General features: G+C 43.6%; 2 protein-coding genes across 6 annotated transcripts in view; both read left to right on the forward strand.

The window, feature by feature from the left end:
• mfsd1l (major facilitator superfamily domain containing 1-like) overlaps positions 1–3,631 on the forward strand; it is a 6,048-nt gene extending 2,417 nt beyond the window's left edge. Inside the window, exons 7-13 of the mRNA XM_024008293.2 lie at positions 98–213; positions 435–535; positions 856–967; positions 1,294–1,431; positions 2,152–2,291; positions 2,418–2,529; positions 2,866–3,631. Of these exons, the coding sequence (XP_023864061.1) occupies positions 98–213; positions 435–535; positions 856–967; positions 1,294–1,431; positions 2,152–2,291; positions 2,418–2,529; positions 2,866–3,012 (866 nt within the window). The 3' untranslated portion in view covers positions 3,013–3,631. The remainder of the gene's footprint in view (positions 1–97; positions 214–434; positions 536–855; positions 968–1,293; positions 1,432–2,151; positions 2,292–2,417; positions 2,530–2,865) is intronic.
• Positions 3,632–7,223: 3,592 nt separating this feature from the next.
• si:ch73-103b11.2 (trichohyalin) overlaps positions 7,224–19,578 on the forward strand; it is a 105,321-nt gene continuing 92,966 nt past the window's right edge. For all 5 annotated transcript variants that reach the window (XM_024008071.2, XM_024008069.2, XM_024008072.2 and 2 more), the window contains exons 1-2: positions 7,224–8,268; positions 16,771–16,848. In XM_024008071.2, coding sequence (XP_023863839.1) covers positions 8,149–8,268; positions 16,771–16,848 — 198 coding nt within the window. In that variant the 5' untranslated portion in view covers positions 7,224–8,148. The remainder of the gene's footprint in view (positions 8,269–16,770; positions 16,849–19,578) is intronic.

Genomic DNA, 19,578 nt, shown 5'->3' on the forward strand with positions numbered 1-19,578 from the left:
TGTGTGTGTGTGTGTGTGTGTGTGTGTGTGTGTGTGTGTGTGTGTGTGTGTGTGTGTGTGTGTGTGTGTGTGTGTGTGTGTGTGCGCGCGCGCGCAGGTGCCTTCCTGTGTGTGCTGGGCTTCATGTCTGCCATCACGGTCAGTGCCCTGGACAAGGTGGGCATGAAGCAGCTGGGACTGGATGGGGCCATTCAGGAAGAGTCACGCAAAGTGGTGAGTTGAATGGGCTTGGGTGGTATTCATAAGACGCCAAACGGGAAGAAAACAGACTGAAACAGGGAGGGACTACCTGAACTTGTTTAATGAGAAATGCTAAAGATATCCTTCGGGGTTGCAAAACATTTAAAAACATTTTCCATTGTATGCTCAAATGAATTTTACAATCCTGTTGACTTGCCTTTGTACCTATTGACAGGATAGATGTGTCTGTGTAGAGGTTTCAGGATGTGAAGCTGCTCTCTCTCAGATACTGGCTGTTGGTTCTCACCATCATGTTCTTCTACAACGGCATCTTTCCCTTCATAGCTGACGCCAGGTATTGATTTACATATGCACACAGATTTACATATGCACGCACACACACACAGGCATGCACACACACAGCCTACATTTTCACACTTTACTCTCAGAGACTAGGGTTACAAAATTCCAGTAACTTTCCTAAAATTCCCAGTTTTTTCCAGAAATCCTGGTTGGACTATTCTGGATCTTATTCCTTCCTGACTCCAGGAATCTTTCAACCGGGACATCTGGACAACCTGAGATTTTTGGGAAAGTTAGCAGCATTTTGCAACCCTATAACTCCCACAGTTGAATATTTAAACAGTATGTGATTCCTCTCGTCTCCCTTTCCAGTAAGTTCATACAAGACAAGTACAGTGACTACAGCCAGAAAGAGGCAGCCTACATCGCTGGTGCAGTATATGACAGCTCCCTAGTCCTCTCTGCCACCGTCGGAATTCTCATCGTAAGCCACCATTGCTATACCTTATGCTGCGTACAACAGCTGTATTATGGCAACCTTACCTGAACCAGTGAGAACCTCATTCATAAATCCTGCTTTCTGGTATCTGAGGTAGTCACAACAACCGTCAAATTCTAAACTGTGACAAAGTGCTTTTCAGTAATTAGCTTAGACCCCAAACAGCAAGCAGAAGTTAGAAGCAGCACAGTGGCCAGGAAAAACGAACCTTTGACCACCAGATCTGATGTACTGTATATATCTGACTCTCTCATTGGTGTGCCTTTTTCTCTGTTGTTGTAATTGTTGACACTTGTGTGTTTGTGTTGCAGGACAACGTGGGGTTGCGTGGGGTCTTTGCTCTGGCCTGTGCTGTCCTCACGCTGCCTGTCTTTGGCCTCCTGGCCTTCACTTTCGTCCCCCCTCTGGTATCCACCATTTGGCTGGGGGTCACCTACTCCTTCGCTGCTGTGAGTAGCCCTATCAAAGAGTTAAATTGAATATTGTAATGTACTGTCCGGTGTGGCAGTTGGTTGAGTATTGTGCTTGCGACGGCAGGATTGTGGGTTCGATTCCCACAGGGGGACCGGTATGAAAATGTTTAAACTCACTACTGTAAGTCTCTCTGGATAAGAGTGTCTGCTAAATGACAAAAATGTAAATATATACATGTGTGAGCCCTATACTTTCACTATACTAAGCCTGCTCTCAAGTAGCTCTGTAACCCATTGCAGATTCCACCTATTTTTGTACACTTCAGCTAGTATCCTTCTGATTTAGGGTAAACACCCTGGGAAGATCTCAGTTGCATACTCCTCGCGTCCTCTCTGCTCGTCTCCGTCTCAAAACCCATTGGAGGAGAAGGTCAGTGGGGAGGGACCTCTGGCTTTCTTATTCAATGGGAATTTGGAAAGGAGACGAGGGGATGGGAGGAGTATGCAATTGATCTTCCCCTGTTCTGTTTGGTAGTGTATAAAACTGCTCTTTCGAGTGCACATTTACTGTTAAGTTGCATATTGTATACAGGTTGGAGAGGATTCACATACAGTAGGTGACTCAATTGGTCTATTGGCAGTCCCCATTGAAGTGTAGGAAAGGGATTGTCTTGTGCATTTTCATTGAAGAACATTGAAAATACACTTGCAATGACACACGTGCTCTTTCTTAGATGTATGTGTGTTGTTTTTCAGGCAAGCATGTGGCCCTCTATTCCCCTGGTGGTCCCTCAGGCAACTCTGGGGACAGCTATGGGTCTTGCCACCTCAGTACAGATGGTAGGAATTGGCATATCCAACCTTGTCGTTGGCCAGATCTTGGGAACCAAGACAAGGTAGAGCTCACTGCAGCACAATGATGATGTGATGTCAACAAATTGCCGTATTCTTTTTTCTTTTCTTTTCGGTGTAGTGTTATGGCATGTCTGTATGTAAACTGTGCGCGTCTCCTGTGCGGGTAGTGACGCTAAGATCCCACTGTGGCGCTGGCAACAGATGATGATCTTCATGTTGGCCAACACCATCGCCTGCATCGTCACCTCTGTGGTGCTCAACATCGTGGACCACCGCCAGGTCAGACCAGACTCACTTTCTTTCTGTCTCCCTCCTCCATTTCCCGTGTCACTGCCACGACACGTGTCCGTTCTATAATGAAACTCGACCCGTCTAAAATAATGTGTTCCGATTGTACGAAGTAACTCTAGCACTTGAAATCAGCTCATTGAGCTGAAATGGTTTGCTTTCATGTCAAATGATTAGATACCTAGAGCAACATCAACTGTTTGTGTGTGTGTGTGTGTGTCACCTCTGAGGAGATCCTTTAGTCAATGTAACAATGAAGTTGTATCATTTTCTACAGTTGTTATATTGTGTTACATCAGTAAATCTTCTCTTGTCTTGTATCCTTAGGGTGGTATTCTGAATAAGACAACCAAGAGATCTGGCTCCCCGCCCCCCAGCGGACCTTCAGACAGAGAACCTCTCGTGGAGGGAGAGGAGGGAGAGGAGGGGCAGAATGAGGAAGGGGCTGTTCGCTCTCCCTCCAACAGTTCCTAATCACCTCACTCTTCTCTTAGAAGAGTCTGCCTCCAGATAGTTGAACTGAAATTTGTACACAATCCGATGGAATTGTTTTCTTTCTCTATCTATATCTCTTGAGCCTTTTTGGGGGGATTTTTTAAACAGGATTTGTCAAGGGAAAACACCTCAGGACTCTGCCTATAATCTGAAAATGGAGGTGGTCGGATTCCCTCCCCTCATGGTTCACTAATCTTGTAGATTATACTACACTTATCAGACAGACACTAAATATTGGCTTTTTTAAAATCATGGTTTGTGTCAACGGAGCCTTTGCCCAAGTACAAGGCTCATGTTATTGAGTGCTACGGCAACAAACTGTGAACAGTATTGAAGTCAGCAAAATCATGTCTTCACACTAAAACAATCGGAAGCTAACTAATGCATGTTTTTGGTTTTGGTCCTTATTTCAGTAATCCAAAAGTTCTCCTTTTATAAGGTTAAACATGTAAGTTGGTTACTAATTTAACCACTATTAATAATGAGTCAACAATAACCTGTTGTATAACTGTTTATATAATTGTTTCAGTGATATTTCTGCATATGTTTCTGTGATGCCAATAATGACATCTTTTAATTTCAGATGGCAACAACATCGCTTCGGTTTACATGAGCTCTCTTTTTTAATGTTTTTTTAATATGATTGTGACGTTTGGTGTTAGCAGTGGTCCAAAATGCTCAAGTTGATGTAACATGCAGCAATTTGTTCTGGCAATTACTGCCTTTTTAATCAAACACACTATTGAAAATAGTGAGTTTGAGCTGCTTTTACTACAGGTTTCAGTCAATAGTGACTATGCATGCAGCGGTTCAAGGTTCGCCAGTGTGAACCTTCTATAAGGGAATGGGATTGATTTGCTTTATACTGACAAGCTAGCACAAATAAAAAGGTGTTGCTACAGTAACGACTGGTGTTGTTGTCATAGCTGTATTTTCGCAAATTTCAAAGGCTTTTTGTACAACTGGCTGACGAAATGAAACGTTCAGCTGTTGCATAGCGGTTTCTGTCATTTACTGTACACCAAATTAGCACATCTCGCATAATGATTAGTGGAAGAACAATAAAACTATTCTGGTAGGCCTTCAGCAGATTAACTGAGGGTTATATGATGGCATTAAAGATGTTGACACCAGACATTTAAGTTACATATGCGACCGTTCAAAAGTTTGGGGTCACTTAAATGTCCTTGTTTTTTAAAGAAAAACACTTTTTTTTGTCCATTTAAAATAACGTCAAATTGATCAGAATTACAGTGTAGACATTGTTAATGTTGTAAATTATTATCGTAGCTGGAAACGGCAGATTTTTTATGGAATGTCTACATAGGCGTACAGAGGCCCATTATCAGCAACCATTACTCCCGTGTTCCAATGGCACATTGTGTTAGCTAATCCAAGTGTATCATTTTAAAAGGCTAATTGATCATTAGAAAACCCTTTTGCAATTATGTTAGCACAGCTGAAAACTTGTTCTGCTTAAAGGAGCAATAAAACTGGCCTGCTTTAGACTAGTTGAGTATCTGGAGCATCAGCACTTGTGGGTTCGATTACAGGCTCAAAATGGCAAGAAACAAAGACTTTCTTCTGAAACTCGTCAGTCTATTCTTGTTCTGAGAAATGAAGGCTATGCCATGTGAGAAATTGACAAGAAACTGAATATGGTTGCTGATAATGGGCCTCTGAACGCCTGTGTAGATATTCCATTCAAAATCAGCCATTTCCAGCTACAAGTCATTTACAACATTAACAATGTCTACACTGTATTTCTGATCAATTTGATGTTATTTTAATGGACAAAATGTTTTGCTTTTCTTCAAAAAACAAGGACAGTTCTAAGTGATCCCAAACTTTTGAACGGTAGTGTACATTTAAAATGAATTAAGAAAATAAATGATCAATTTACAGTGTACAGTAGTTATTCTCTGTATAGCCTACCATGCTGGAGCAGTCTCAAGCATTGGCCAGGGAGCCAGAGGAACATGATGCTGAACGAAACCTTGATGGACATTCTGAAGGAGGACTACACAGTGGTCCAGGTGGTGTCTGACCACAGCGCACACAGAGATGAACTGCAGGCCTGCATCTGGACCAAAGAGCAACACATCTAAGTACATACATTTATATACATATTATTTTTTTTGGAGGGGGGGGGGTAGTTTGCATCAGAGTTTGGGTTTATTATGGAAGATATGAGGTGTGTTGGGACATTTGTTGGTAGTTTATGTGACCTGTTTTTACAAAACCACTGACTTTTCAGCTAATATTGAGAGTTTCCATTTTTCTACCTACACAGGACATGGCCAATGCCATGCAGCAGACTCAGGGAGTGCTCAAGGAGCTAGAGGAGCAGAAACAGCACAACACAACCATGGAGGACACCCTGGCTGAATACACTAGGAAAATAGAGAACCTGAACCATCAGCTGAAAGGCTGAGAAGGATCTGTCTACAGCAGAGGAGCAGATCTCCAAAGAGAAGCTAAACTCTTCTAAGCTCCAAGTGGCACTGACGGATCCATGAGGGGAAAAAGTTCTCAACATGTTGCCCAGGGCAATGTAGATAGCTCTACCAGCCAGGCCACTGCTAGTGAAAATCCCTGGGCAGACCTCTACTCTGTGGGACTGGCTGAAGACCACAGCGCACTCTGTGGGCAGATAACAGATGCTGCACCTGCAGACACAGCGATGTTCTGCAGCAGCGAGATTCAGACACCAGTGTGTATTATTGTTAATTATGTCATTTAACCTATATCTATACTGGTTTGTCTCATTAAGATAAACATCTATTTTATATCAGGGATCTTATGTTTGGCTGGGAATGGTTCTCTATGTTGTGTGAACACAAACTCAATGGTTCACTGTCACTATCAGGTTAGAGTCACAGTTGTTCTGTGGAGTGTAAAGTGCGTTTATATTTTAGGTCCAGGCAGACGAGTTCCTCATGACACTGTCATTGACCATCATAAATGTCATCGACCATCAGCAGAAGAAGCTGGATGGAGCACTTGCTGAAGCTCTCGTTGAGGGTCTCTCCACCAAACCAGGGATGCTCAGAAGTCATACAGCAGTCAAAAGGAGGTCAGGTGCAAAGATAGTTGACAGCCAAATTACATTTGACCAATCACAATCAATGATTTCATGTTCCATGACCAATAACTTGACACTATTGTATTTTCTCAATTGTTATGTTGTAGTTGGGTAATTTTAGTGACCTGGTAGAATGCACTGACCAAACACATGGAGGCGCTGTCTGGGAAAGTGGAGCATCGCCGCAAAGCCAAACAGAGGGAGAACCTCAAAAAGGGGTACTTTTTTTTTTTAACTAGGCAGGTCAGTTAAGAGCAAACTCTTATTTACAATGACGACCTATCAAGGAACAGTGGGTTTACTGCCTTGTTCAAGGGCAGAATTATAGATTTTTACCTTGTCCGCTTGGGGATTCTATCCAGTAACCTTTTGGTTACTGGCTCAACGCTCTAACCACTAGGCTACCTTCCTTCAGTGGTGGTAAAGTCACTAAAAATGCTTTTCTAAGCTATTGTCACTTGAAAATATGACAATGTTAAAGAGAATTTGTTTAAGCAGATGTAGGCAGGAGAAGGTCTCAGGTGGACACAGTGTGATTTCCAGAGGTCATACCTAGAGCTGTTAACGATGAAAATGTATGCAAACAATGCACTATATATTTCTCAATAAAGATGAATTCCATAGAATTAGAATACAATTACATCTATATGATGAATAATACCATGTATTCTCAAGCTCCTTTTGATTGTGATACACTTTTATTTAACTCATTTAATACCACAGGAGGGCGTTACATAGCTACATATGATTGCACATTCCAGGTAAATTCAGTCTTAATTGATACAAAGTGGAATACAGTGCCTGCTTTCATTTAATTCCCAACTCAGAAAATGTAGGGTAATGTGTAATATCCAAAACGGACAATTTCCTGCTACAGTACACTGTTAAAAAAAACACAATACTACAAACTTAGAATACTCCAACTGAAGCCAAAGACCTTGAGAGCCCACCTATCTTGATCCGTGTTGTTCCATAAAATTGGCAAGTGTTCCTAATATTTTCTATTGGACACACATCAATTGTAGTCTTAGTAGTGGGCGTGTTTCTTTTTCTCATTGGTACGTATTGCTGACAGTCAACAGTTCATTCGTTTTCAGCACCTCCTCTTCTCTCCGCTGACTGGCTCCTGGTGACTTTGCTAGAGAGTGCGTTTACAGTTTTCAGCGCAAGCTACGTTTCTATGTTGCTACCACGACCACAGACCAAAATGCGTTGGACATGGCTACAAACTACAATTCCTGACGAAAGTTGGATAATTTTGATCATGGAGAATCAATTTGAGGGAAACAACAAGCGTTAGTCACATGGATATAGCTGCAATGCATTCCGTTGGCTACTTATTTGAGAAATAGGAAAAACTGCAACTCCTGTTGTGGTGTTTATGGAGGCTCACGGGACCATTTCAGTGAGCGAGAGGACCGGCGAAATGTCACCTGTGTAGTAGTGTTGTATACCTTGTAGTAAAGTATTTACCAAGACGAGAGTGCGGAGTACAAAAGCCTGGATCCCCATATTCTGCGTCGTTGTCAATTTATAAATTGGCCTGTTCAAATGTGAGCAAAAAAGTTATCACGACAGCAGCTGCGCTGTGGGAGGTACCTCGCGAGCAACAAGATGATAAGATCATTGATATTACCTAATCCTTTATCCCGTTTAGTAAGCATTAGTCGATCATAATGAGCTTGTAGGTATCAAAGTAATAGGTGGACGTCGCTGTGGTTTCAAAGCACCTTCAATTATGTGCTGGACTAGCTTCTTTATCTAACTAGGCTACTAAGACATTCAGACAGTTTTCCATGAAGTAGTTTTCAGAATTTTGAATGAACTCTCATATCGTGTTGTGGAATTTGGAATGACTTTGTCATTGCCGCACACACCTTGGACCAACGTTTAGAGCTCCAACGCTATTGACTGCAACCCACTCGGGATAGTAGGCTACACAGGAAGAATTGCGCAGTTTCAGGTTTTTGTTTGTGTAGTCTTTACGCTTTCAATTGGCACCCATCTAAGCTCAGCTGGGTATTTCAACCATGTCCTCGAAAGACAATCCATGTCGGAAATTCCAAGCCAACATTTTCAACAAAAGTAAATGCCAGAATTGCTTTAAACCAAGAGAATCTCATTTATTGACCGACGAAGATTTAAATCAGGTAAGCAAGAGTTGCCATATGTTTCACAGTCATGGGGTCATGCTCATTGGCGTAGCGCAGCTCCCGCTAGGCGTGGGGGGCCACAAGCTTTGGGGGTACTCACGGAGGTCGCCCCCCCCCCCCCAGATAGCATATGAACACGTCAGAAGCCACGAACAAACAATTTAGAAAAACAGGAAATTGACTTTAAAGCTGCAACATTTTCTCTCATGGCAAAATCTGTAGAATCACAGGAAATTAGTTTAGGGATTCTTAAGTCGGGACGATCCGTGTCCAGCAGGAAAACTATTTTCATACTAGCAAAAAATATTGTTTTATTCTGCCTTAATTTACCTTTAGCAGACTTTTACAAGGGAATATATTTGACTTTTTTGAAAGTACTTGAAATATTATTGAATATTACAGCCTGGTCTCAGACTAGACTTACTACAGTAAATGTAAATTCGGGACACATTAGTACATGTTACTTTTGGTATGGTTACTTAAGGAATAAACGAAAGTAGGGTTGCGAGTTCGAACCTCATCACTGACAACATTTTAGCAACTTTAACTACTTAACTTTTTTGCTACTTTGCAACTACTTAGCACGTTAGCTAACCCTAACCTCAACCCTTTAACCTAACTCTAGCCTAGCTAATGTTAGCCACCTAGCTAGAATTCGTAACATACGGTGGCTTCGGGAAGAATTCAGACTGCTTGACCTGTTCCACATTTTGTTACATCCTTATTCTAAAATTGATTTAGTTTCTGTCAATCTAAACACAATACCCCATAATGATGAGGTTTAGAAAGTTTTGCAAATGTAATAAACTGAAATCACATTGACATAAGTATTCAGACCTTTTACTCAGTACTTTGTTGAAGCACCTTTGGCATCGATTACGGCCTCGAGTCTCCTTTGGTATGACGCTACAAGCTTGGCACACCTGTATTTGGGGATTTTCTCACATTCTTCTCAAGCTTTGTCAGGTTGCATGGGGAGCATTGCTGCACAGCGATTTTCAGGTCTCCAGAGATGTTCGATTGGGTTCAAGTCCGGGCTCTGGCTGGGCCACATTCAGAAACTTGTCCCGAAGCCACTCCTGTGTTGTCTTGGCCGTGTTCTTAGGGTCGTTGTCCTGTTGGAAGGTGAACCCTTGCCCCAGTCTGAGGGCCTGAGCTCTCTGGAGCAGGTTTTCATCAAGGATCTCTCTGTACTTTGCTCCGTTCATCTTTGCCTCGATCCCGACTAATCTCCCAGTCCCTGCCACTGAAAAACATCCCCACAGCATGATGCTGCCACCATGCTTCACCGTAGGGATGGTGCCTGGTTTCCTCCAAATGTGACGCTTGGCATTCGGGCCAAAGAGTTCAATTTTGGTTTCATCAGACCAGAGAATCTTGTTTCTCATGGTCTGAGAGTCTTTAGGTGCCTTTTGGCAAACTCCAAGCAGGCAGTCATGTGCCTTTTACTGAGGAGTGGCTTCCAACTGGCCACTACCATAAAGGCCTGGTTGGTGGAGTGCTGTAGATATGATGGTCCTTCTGGAATGTTCTCCCATCTCCACAGTGGAACTCTAGAGCTCTGTCAGTGACCATCAGGTTCTTGGTCACCTCCCTGACCAAGGCCATTCTCCGATTGCTTAGTTTGGCCGGGCGGCCAGCTCTAGGAAGAGTCTTGGTGGTTTCAAACATCTTGCATTTCAGAAGGATGGAGGCCGCTGTGTTCTTGTGGACCTTCAATGCTGCAGAAATTTGTTGGTACCCATCCCCAGATCTATGCCTCAACTCAATCCTATCTCGAAGAGTTCTATGGACAATTCCTTCAACCTCATGGCTTGGTTTTTGCTCTGACATGCACTGTTAACTGTGGGACTCTATATATAGACAGGCGTGTGCCTTTCCACATCATGTTCAATCAATTGAATTTACTGCAGGTGCTCCAATCAAGTAGAAAAGCTCAAGGATGATCATTGGAAACAGGATGCACCTGAGCTCAATTTTGAATCTCAGACCAAAGGGTCTGAATACTTACGTAAATAAGGTGTTTATGATTTTGATTGGACATTTCAGCAAAGTTCCAGTTTCCCAATACAGAAAGTGTACATTGTGCAGTAGAGTTTCCTGTGAGTTAGCCATCTGTCAAATAGGCATAGTACAAAGGTTTAGGTTAATTGGATGTAATTAGTTGTTAGCCCCAGGGTATAGGCTATCATCCTTAAACTAATCTGTGCACGAATTAGCTCCCTGACATGAAAGAGCACAATGCATGAAATGGCACTGACAGTTTTTAAAGAAGTCAACGAGGAGATGCATGCAGGATACATTTTGTTAGGCTTGTCAAACACATTGTGTTTGAATGAAAAGCGTATTGAATCAAATCAAATGTATTTATAAAGCCCTTTTTACATCAGCAGATGTCTCAAAGTGCTATACAGAAACCCAGCCTAAAACCCCAAACAGCAAGCAATGCAGATGTAGAAACCCCAACTTAGTACTTTTCCTATGGTGAGAATAGAATCATTGCTTACCTTGCACATTTTACATTGTTGCCATCACCTTGACATAAGAGAGCTGGCTAAGGATGGCCTTGGTATAGAATTAAGTTGTTATATTGGTGAGAAGTGCCTGCTCTTTAACAGGGGAGACACCCAAAAAGCCATATAATTTTGATCAGAAGACTACAGGAATAGCTGCGCAGTGACAGTGCTGATTTTCCTCCACCCTGTACACCATTCGTTCTAGACATGTGAGAGGTTGTTAGGTAAAATGTAGATATTAGCCTTACAGCATGTATAGCCATGGCTTTTGGTAAGCTCTTAGAAGCAGGTGGTCCTGACTCAACACTGAAACACGTCATTATGACTAAATATGTGATTGACTCGCACAAGTTGCATCCACGGACACACACACACACACACACACACACACACACACACACACACACACACACACACACACACACACACACTCTCACTCTGTCCGGGTCTGCTTGACTTTAGGAGTAGTCTGTCTCTTTTGACTGGACATACACCTTCAACTGTACACAGCACCACATCTATTCCACGATATTGACACTAGAGACGGACGCCTTTAGCTAGACACAACATTACATCTATTCCATGATATTGACACTAGAGACGGACGCCTTTAGCTAGACACAACATTACATCTATTCCATGATATTCACAACCGACTGTCCTCCTTGCATGGATGAAAATAGCTCTGTGGCTGACTCTTACCTAGTGGAATTCCTGACCCCAAAGGCTATCAAAAGACCTCATTGTGCTACTAACTTGCAAACTCTAGTCTCGTTAGTCAGGCGTCTCATCATCATCAACACCAAAGGCCCAGCACACATTACATACGAGATACTTTGTCTCTGTAAATCTCATTCCAAACATATTATCAGCAAGAGCTTTGGTCATTCCTTTAGTATTTGACCCCCCCCCCCCCCCACACTCATCCCATCTAGCCACATTCTCTCCAGTGCGGTATTACATATCCATTACGATGGGGGGGGGCTGTGAGATGAACGCACCACACAAATGACTGCGTTTAACCATTGAAGGGTAAAGGCTGACCTAAATCCGTCTTGCCCGTCCCTTCTCAGGGGGATTCAGCATAGGCCCCCCCGTCTGGTCACGTGAAGAGAGATTGCTCTTTTTCTCTCTCTAAAGCACTGCTCTCTCTTTTTCTCTTGTTTTTACCTCTTCTCATTTTCTAGGGGCAGGGGGGTAACATTCTGTAACATTTCTACATTGTCTTCTTTCATCTGTAATATAGTCAGATATCGGCTTAATCGGAATGAACAGACATTATCCCAGAAATGCCACAATGGATTCCCTGCTCAGCCCCAAGATGGTGACTTTGTCAATATTTTAAGCATATAGACCACCCACTTAAGTGGCTATCTGAACTGAGATGTTGTTAGTGTAAAGAGACTCATAAGTTCCTTTTTGAATGCTTGACCTGTACTATACAGGTAACTGCCAAAATAATGGAAACACTTGAGTAAGTGAGGGATGCAAAGTATCTTGAAAGCTGGCACTTCCACACCAATGACTGTGTATATATAAATGGACAAAGCCATTGATCACATGATACCATTCATTCATTTGACATTTTTTACCCCTTTTTTGTGATATCCAATTGGTAGTTACAGTCTTGTCCCATCGCTGCAACTCCCGTACGGACTCGGGAGAGGCGAAGGTCGAGAGCCATGCGTCCTCTGGAACACAACCCTGCCACGCTGCACTGCTTCTTGACACACACTTTTATTTGTACCCCTTTTTCGTGATAATGTAAAAAGTACAGGTGGCCATTTGATTATTTGTTCAGCTGTCTTATAGTTTGGGGGTAGAAGCTGTTAAGGAGCCTTTTGGACCTAGACTTGGCGCTCCGGTAGCACTTGCTGTGTGGTAGCAGAGAGAACAGTCTATGACTGGAGTCTTTGGCAATTTTTTGGGCCTTCCTCTGACACTGCCTAGTATAAATGTCCTGGATGGCAGGAAGCTTGGACCCAGTGATGTATTGGGCCATACACACTACCCTCTGTAGCGCCTTGCGGTCGGATACCGAGAAGTTGCCATACCAGGCGGTGATGCAACCGTTCAGGATGCTCTCAATATGCAAGCTGTAAAACATTTTGAGGATCTGGGGACCAATGCCAAATCTTTTCAGTCTCCTGAGGGGGAAAAGGTGTTGTTGTGCCCTCTTCACGACTGTCTTGGTGTGCTTGGACCATGATAGTTTGTTGGTGATGTGGACACCAAGGAACTTGAAACTCTCGAACCGCTCCACTACAGCCACATCGATGTTAATGGGGGCCTGTTCGGCCCTCCTTTTCCTGTAGTCCACGATCATCTCCTTTGTCTTGCTCACATTGAGGGAGAGGTTGTTGTCCTGGCACCACACTGCCAGGTCTCTGACCTCCTCCCTATAGGCTGTCTCGTCATTGTCAGTGATCAGGCCTACCACTGTTGTGTCATCAGCAAACTTAATGATGGAGTTGGAGTCGTGCTTGGCCACGCAGTCGTGGGTGAACAGGGAGTACAGAAGGGGCCTGAGCACGCACCTCTGAGGAGCCCCGGTGTTGAGGATCAGCGTGGCAGATGTAGTTGCCTACCCTTACCACCTGGGGGGGGCTAAATGCAGAGGGAGGTGTTTAGTCCCAGGGTCCTTAGCTCCGTGATGAGCTTTATGGGCGCTATGGTGTTGAACACTGAGCTTCTTTGTGATTTTTATTTTTTATAATCTGTTCAAGGACATACATCTGGTGTATTAGAAGCAATTATTGGTACCATGATTGTCTTCAATGTTGTTTTTACACAAAGATTGACCATGAAGATTGAAAACTATAAAACATATGCCATGGCCATGCATCTGTCACCAGATCTCAACCCAATTGAGCACTTATGGGAGAATAGAGCGGCGCCTGCGACATTGTTTGATACCACCATCAACAAAACACCAAATTATGGAATTTCTCGTGGGAGAATGTTGTCGCATCCCTCCAATAGAGTTCCAGACACGTGTAGAATCTATGCTAAGGTGCATTGAAGCTGTTCTGGCTCATGGTGGTCCAACCCTATATTAAGAGAGTTTATGTGGATGTTTCCTTTAATTTGGCAGTTACCTGTAGCTATCACTGTTTCGACATTATCTTGCCTTTCATCGCGCCAAGCAGAGTAACACCCAACATTGTAATCAAAGATAAAGGAGCTTTACATTGGATTAGAAATAACATTTAGCGGGGGGAACTTTTGACCTTGATCAGAGTATATTAAAGTGGGACATTTAGCTCTCTCGTTGTCACACTCAACACTGTCCCCTTTTTATACTTTTCCATAGCGACATGATGGATTTATGGAGTTATAACTGAGCACTTTCCATAAGCCAATTTGATTGTTTAGGGTTAATGGGAGTAGGTAAGCATAAATCCTTTTAAACATGCTCAACAAAACTCCAGCAATGGCTATATACACAGCGAGACCAATCCAATCCCTTCAGATCAAGTTGGAGCTCAACAGGCTTTAGTAGTGTTGTTGCGTACATAGCCAAAATCTGTTTTCACTAGGCTAACTGCTGCCTGTGTACGAGTTAACTGCATTTTTTTTTTTTACGCAGTGAATGAGAATCCTGAGTCTTTTTTGTGTGAAGAGAACAGATTTTTGTCACACTGCTTCTCCCTTCCTCCTCTGCTTCGCTCCTCACTTTCTTGCCCGCCCACTTAGGGGGATCACAGGGAAAATCACGTGTTAGAAGCTATTTCCCCCTTTAAAAAAAAAAAGGCAGTACTGGTGCTCTGGAATGCAGCCAGTTAGTGTGTGCAGCCTGCACACCGCTCACACAGCTGGTCCAAACAGCCAGTGTGCAACTTGTACACAATCTATTGAAACAGACAGCCAGTGTGTAGTCAGATTATTCTGGGATATACTTGAGTAATCATCCAGGGCTCGTAATCACGGCCGAATACCAACCAGGCCCCTGTCCTCCAGGGGGCCCACATTTGATTTTGTTAGTCATTCTCACTCGTATCATATTATGATGGCATAGGTAATTACAAAATGTGTAGAATTTGTGTATTTAAAAAAAAAAGTATTATTATTATTATTATTATTTTTTTTTACAAAGGTGAGGGAGTGCCAAGATGGAGGTGCTTCAAAACCCCTTGTCAGTCATTTTGTGTGTGTGTGTGTGTATATTTATCTAATTGGCTGTGATGGTCATGGAATTTTGGATGATGGTTATTGGTCAGCCAAATGACTCCGGTCACCATAATAACCGTTCGAATAGCAAAAAAAACACTTTTTTTTTTAGATACACATTTTCTCCCCTCTGCTCCTTACTGCATGTGCTGCTGCAGGGAATGGGGGTCTTGGCTAAGCAACCGAAGACTCTCATTTGCTACAACGTCTTGCTTGTTTCAGCAAGGAGCGGTAGTTTCGTGACGTAGAGTCCATGTTGCAGCAGAAACGGACGAAGGCCCGGCCGTCCCGTCTTCAGTCAGCTGTTTTGTTCCACAAAAAAATTACATGTATATATTTTACGGTTATGCCGGTTATTTTATAGTGGTGTTCATCCACAACCATCGGTTATACGGTAATTACGCCAGCCCTAATGTGTATGTATGTATGTGTGTGTATATACAAAAGTATGTGGACACCCCTTCAAATTAGTGTGTTCGGCTAGTTCAGCCACATGCGTTGCTGACAGGTGTATAAAATCGAGCACCCGGCCATGGAATCTCCATAGACAAACATTGACAGTAGAATGGCCTTACTTGAAGAGCTCAGTGACTTTCAACGTGGCACCAGTCATGGGATGCCACCTTTCCAACAAGTCAGTTTTTAAAAATGTCTGCCCTGCCAGAGCTGCCCCGGTCAACTGTAAGTGGTGTTATTGTGAAGTGAAAATATCTAGGAGCAGCATGGCTCAGCCGCGAAGTGGTAAGCCACACAAGCTCACGGAACGGGACTCCTGAGTGGTGAAGCGCGTAGCACTTAAAAATAGTCTGCCCTCAGGTTGCAGCACTCCCCACCGAGTTCCAAACTGCCTCTGGTAGCAACGTCAGCACAAGAACTGTTCATCGGGAGCTTCATGAAATGGGCTTCCCTGGCCGAGCAGCCAAGCATTGATTGGAGTGGTGTAAAGCTCGCCGCCTTTGGAATCTGAAGCAGTGGAAACGCGTTCTCTGGAGTGATGAATCACGCTTCACCCTCTGGCAGTCTGATGAACGAATCTGGGTTTAACGGATGCCAGGAGAACACTACCTGCCCCAATAGTGCCAACTGTAAAGTTTGGTGGAGGAGGAATAATGGTCTGTGGCTGTTTTTCATGGTTCGTGCTAGGCCCCTTAGTTCCAGTGAATGGAAATCTTAACGCTACAGCATACATTGACATTCTGTGCTTCCAACTTTGTGGCAACAGTTTGGGGAAGGCCCTTTCCTATTTCAGCACGAGAATGCCCCTGTGCACAAAGCGAGGTCCATACAGAAATGTTTTGTTGATCGGCGTGGGAGATCTTGACTGGCCTGCACAGAGCCCTGACCTCAACCCAAGCGAACACTTTTGGGATGAATTGGAACGCTCACTATGAGCCAAGCCTAATGGACCAACATCGGTGCCCAACCTCACTAATGCTCTTGTGGCTGAATGGAAGCAAGTACCTGTAGCATTGTTCCAACATCTAGTGGAAAGCCTTCCCAGAAGAGTGTAGCCTGGTGTAGCAGCAAAGAGGGCACCAACTCCATATTAATGCCCATGATTTTGGAATGAGGTGTTTGACGAGCAGGTGTCCACATACTTTTGGTCATGTAGTGTACATTGGTAATAAACGGCTGTAACGCAAGGCTATTTCAATGTTGTTATGCGGTCTGACATTACTCTTACTGGAGGCTCCGCAAGAGTCCCTAGATAAGAGCATCTGCTTGGTGAGTCTTAGTAAATCATTATCTCGCCAATTAATTATTTTGTTAATGCTTTCTTTAATCCATCTTCATTTTTTTTCTTTCCCATTAGGCAAAACCTATATATGGAGGATGGTTGCTCCTGGCTCCAGAAGGAACCAATTTTGGCAATCCCTTGCACAGATCTCGGGTAAGTTAGTTAACCTCTGGTTGGTTTTGACGAATATATTCTAACCCAGTTGTAACCTTGTTGTCAAGTGCGTTCAATTGAGATTTCAAAATGTATTGTAGATAAGTCCTTCTAGATTCCGGTCACTCAATCATTTGGTACTGTTATGCAGAAGAAGAAAGGTCACACTTTGTCAAAGCACAGGCCTACAGCAATTGATTTTTACGTCACCTCTGAAGTTATGAGTTCACAGCAAGCTATTCTTGCGACGTCGGTCTCTGTAGTCTTGTCTCTGTTCTGCCACAAACAAACAGAAATGAATAAAACTGGGGTTGAGTTTTGCAGAAAGTTAACAATTGTTAGCTTAGCAGATGAGAATAACTGCAATAGTCTTGAATCGGGATGTTTTGACTCGCCTACACGTCTTGTATGAGCTTGACCAAGTTACCTCTTTAAGGCTACCCTAGACTAAGGTTTGGAGCCAGTGTGACCATTTAGTCACAATTTGCCACCCTTTTGACTTGGCTGTGTGAGTAAGAACACAGTGAGTGGGCAGCTCCCTGTGGGTGGCATGGTGCGCCTTCTAAAAAAGAATCCCCCGACCAGCTCTTTCTCAGGGGCTAATGAGCATGATATTGACTCCGTCTCTCTGCTGCCGGTGCACTGGGGTAGTTTGTAAGACTTGCTTTCCGTGTTCGCTCCGATATGATGTTGGAGCGTCCTGAAAGAGGAGGATTGAGGGGGAGTGGGAAAAGTCCCGGTTCTCACAGCCCCTGATGGCTTCCATATGGAGGGGGAGCATCTCTGGAGCCATCGGCCTCAGCACTGTCAACAGTTCCCACCTCGTGATATCACTCACAGGCACTTTTTTTTTCTCAGGAGTGTAAATAAACACACATGCTGAATTGGGGGTTGAAATGGTTGGCCCATATGAAAGGTTGATGATGGATGTATGGATCCCTGTTAGATTTCAAGTTGGCAGAGGACTCAACTGTAGGTACGGTTGGTCCCGTATTGGGTAGGAATGGGGGGGGGGGAAATCGCTATTACAGTGCCGTTTTCTCTATTTTTGCATATTATGGACACTGAATGTTGTCAGCTCTTCAACCAAAACATAATATTGCTACTTTTCCAAAATGTATTTAATAAACAACGTTATGTACCTGTGTGGAAAAAGTAATTGCCACCTCACACTCAATAACTGGTTGTGCCACCTTTTTAACTGCAATGACTACATCCAAACACTTCCTGTAGTTGTTGATCAGTCTCTCACATCCCCGTGGAGGAATTTTGGCCCGCTCTTCCATGCAGAACTGGTTTAACTCGGTGACATTTGTGGGTTTTCGACTATGAACTGATCGTTTCAGGACCTGCCACAACATCTCAATCGGGTTTAGGTCTGCACTTTGACAAGGCCATTCCAGAACTTTTAAATGTGTTGTTTTTGAGCCATTCTGATGTAGCGTTGCTTGTGTGTTTTGGATCGTTGTCTTGTTTGCATGACCCAGCTGCGCGTCAGCTCACGGATGGATGTGCCTGACATTCTCTGATACAGAGCAGAATTCATGGTTCTTTCAATGATGGCAGGTCATCCAGGTCCTGAGGCAGCAAAGCATCCCCAAACCATCACACTACCACCACCATGCGGTTGTTACTGTGGAATGCGGTGTTTGGTTTTCACCAGTCCCGTTGTCCAAAAAGTTCAATTTTGACTAATCTGTTCATAGAACCTTCTTCCAAGAGACTTCACAATCTTCCAGGTGCTTTTTTTGTTTGTTGTGGCAAACTTGAGTCTACTTTTTGGACGACACGGGTCCCGTTATGCCCGGCGAAAGCCAAACCCTGCATTCAGTGGTCCCCTCTGAGCCTTATATTACAGTTTTAATGGCCTCTGAATTAGTATGATGTTCCTGTAACTCTGGCTTTGCTGAGGACGCATATCGGCAGCCCTATTCGGGGGGCCCCCGACGCCCCGTAGATCACAAAGCACTTCCCCATCTTTTATTGATGGATCTCGGCAGAAAACCGAGGCCAGAAACTTAAACACCCGGACAAAACTGGGCATTAAGAAAGGAGGGGTTGGTGATAAAGGGCTAATATAGAGTGTGGAAAACATATAGCCTACCATTTATCATATTCACTAAAAAGAGAAAGTCATTTAGCGCTAGTTTCGCCCTAAGGCTTCTTTGCATACTTTCTAATACCTGGAAGTCCACTGGTGCCTTCAAGGAAAAAGAGGGAAAGAGATGTAACAGCCTGGGTTAAAGGGATGTTTTTTTTTTTTTGTCTTGTGATGATCCAATCTTCTCCTCAAACAAACATGGACTACCCTGGTTGTAGAATGTACACTTGGAGGACACTTTGGTGTTGGAGGGATTAGCTACAGTGCATAGAGTGTACGCTAGAACGCTGGATGTTTCTGTTTTGGCTGTGGCATGTTTTCATCAGATGCTTGCGGAGGTTCCTGTTAGCGCCAGGAATGTATCCTGGTGAACAGTGATCGCTCAGCGATCATGTCTCGGTGGTTGGCTTAAGTCAACCTCTCCTCTGTTACAGAGTTGAAGGCATTCTCTCTCTCTCACTTCGTTTCTCTCTCTCGGTTTCTCTATCGGTCTGTCTCTCTCTTTGTATTTAAGTGACACATATGTCCAGTATGCAGCACAACAGTCTGTCATTTTCAAATGTTGCCAAGCCAACACACTGGATACCGAATGGTAAACTTTACCCGTGTGTGTGTGCGCGGCGCGTGTC

The sequence above is a fragment of the Salvelinus sp. IW2-2015 genome, linkage group LG18 (assembly GCF_002910315.2).
Source record: "Salvelinus sp. IW2-2015 linkage group LG18, ASM291031v2, whole genome shotgun sequence".
Classification (NCBI taxonomy): Eukaryota; Metazoa; Chordata; class Actinopteri; order Salmoniformes; family Salmonidae; genus Salvelinus; species Salvelinus sp. IW2-2015.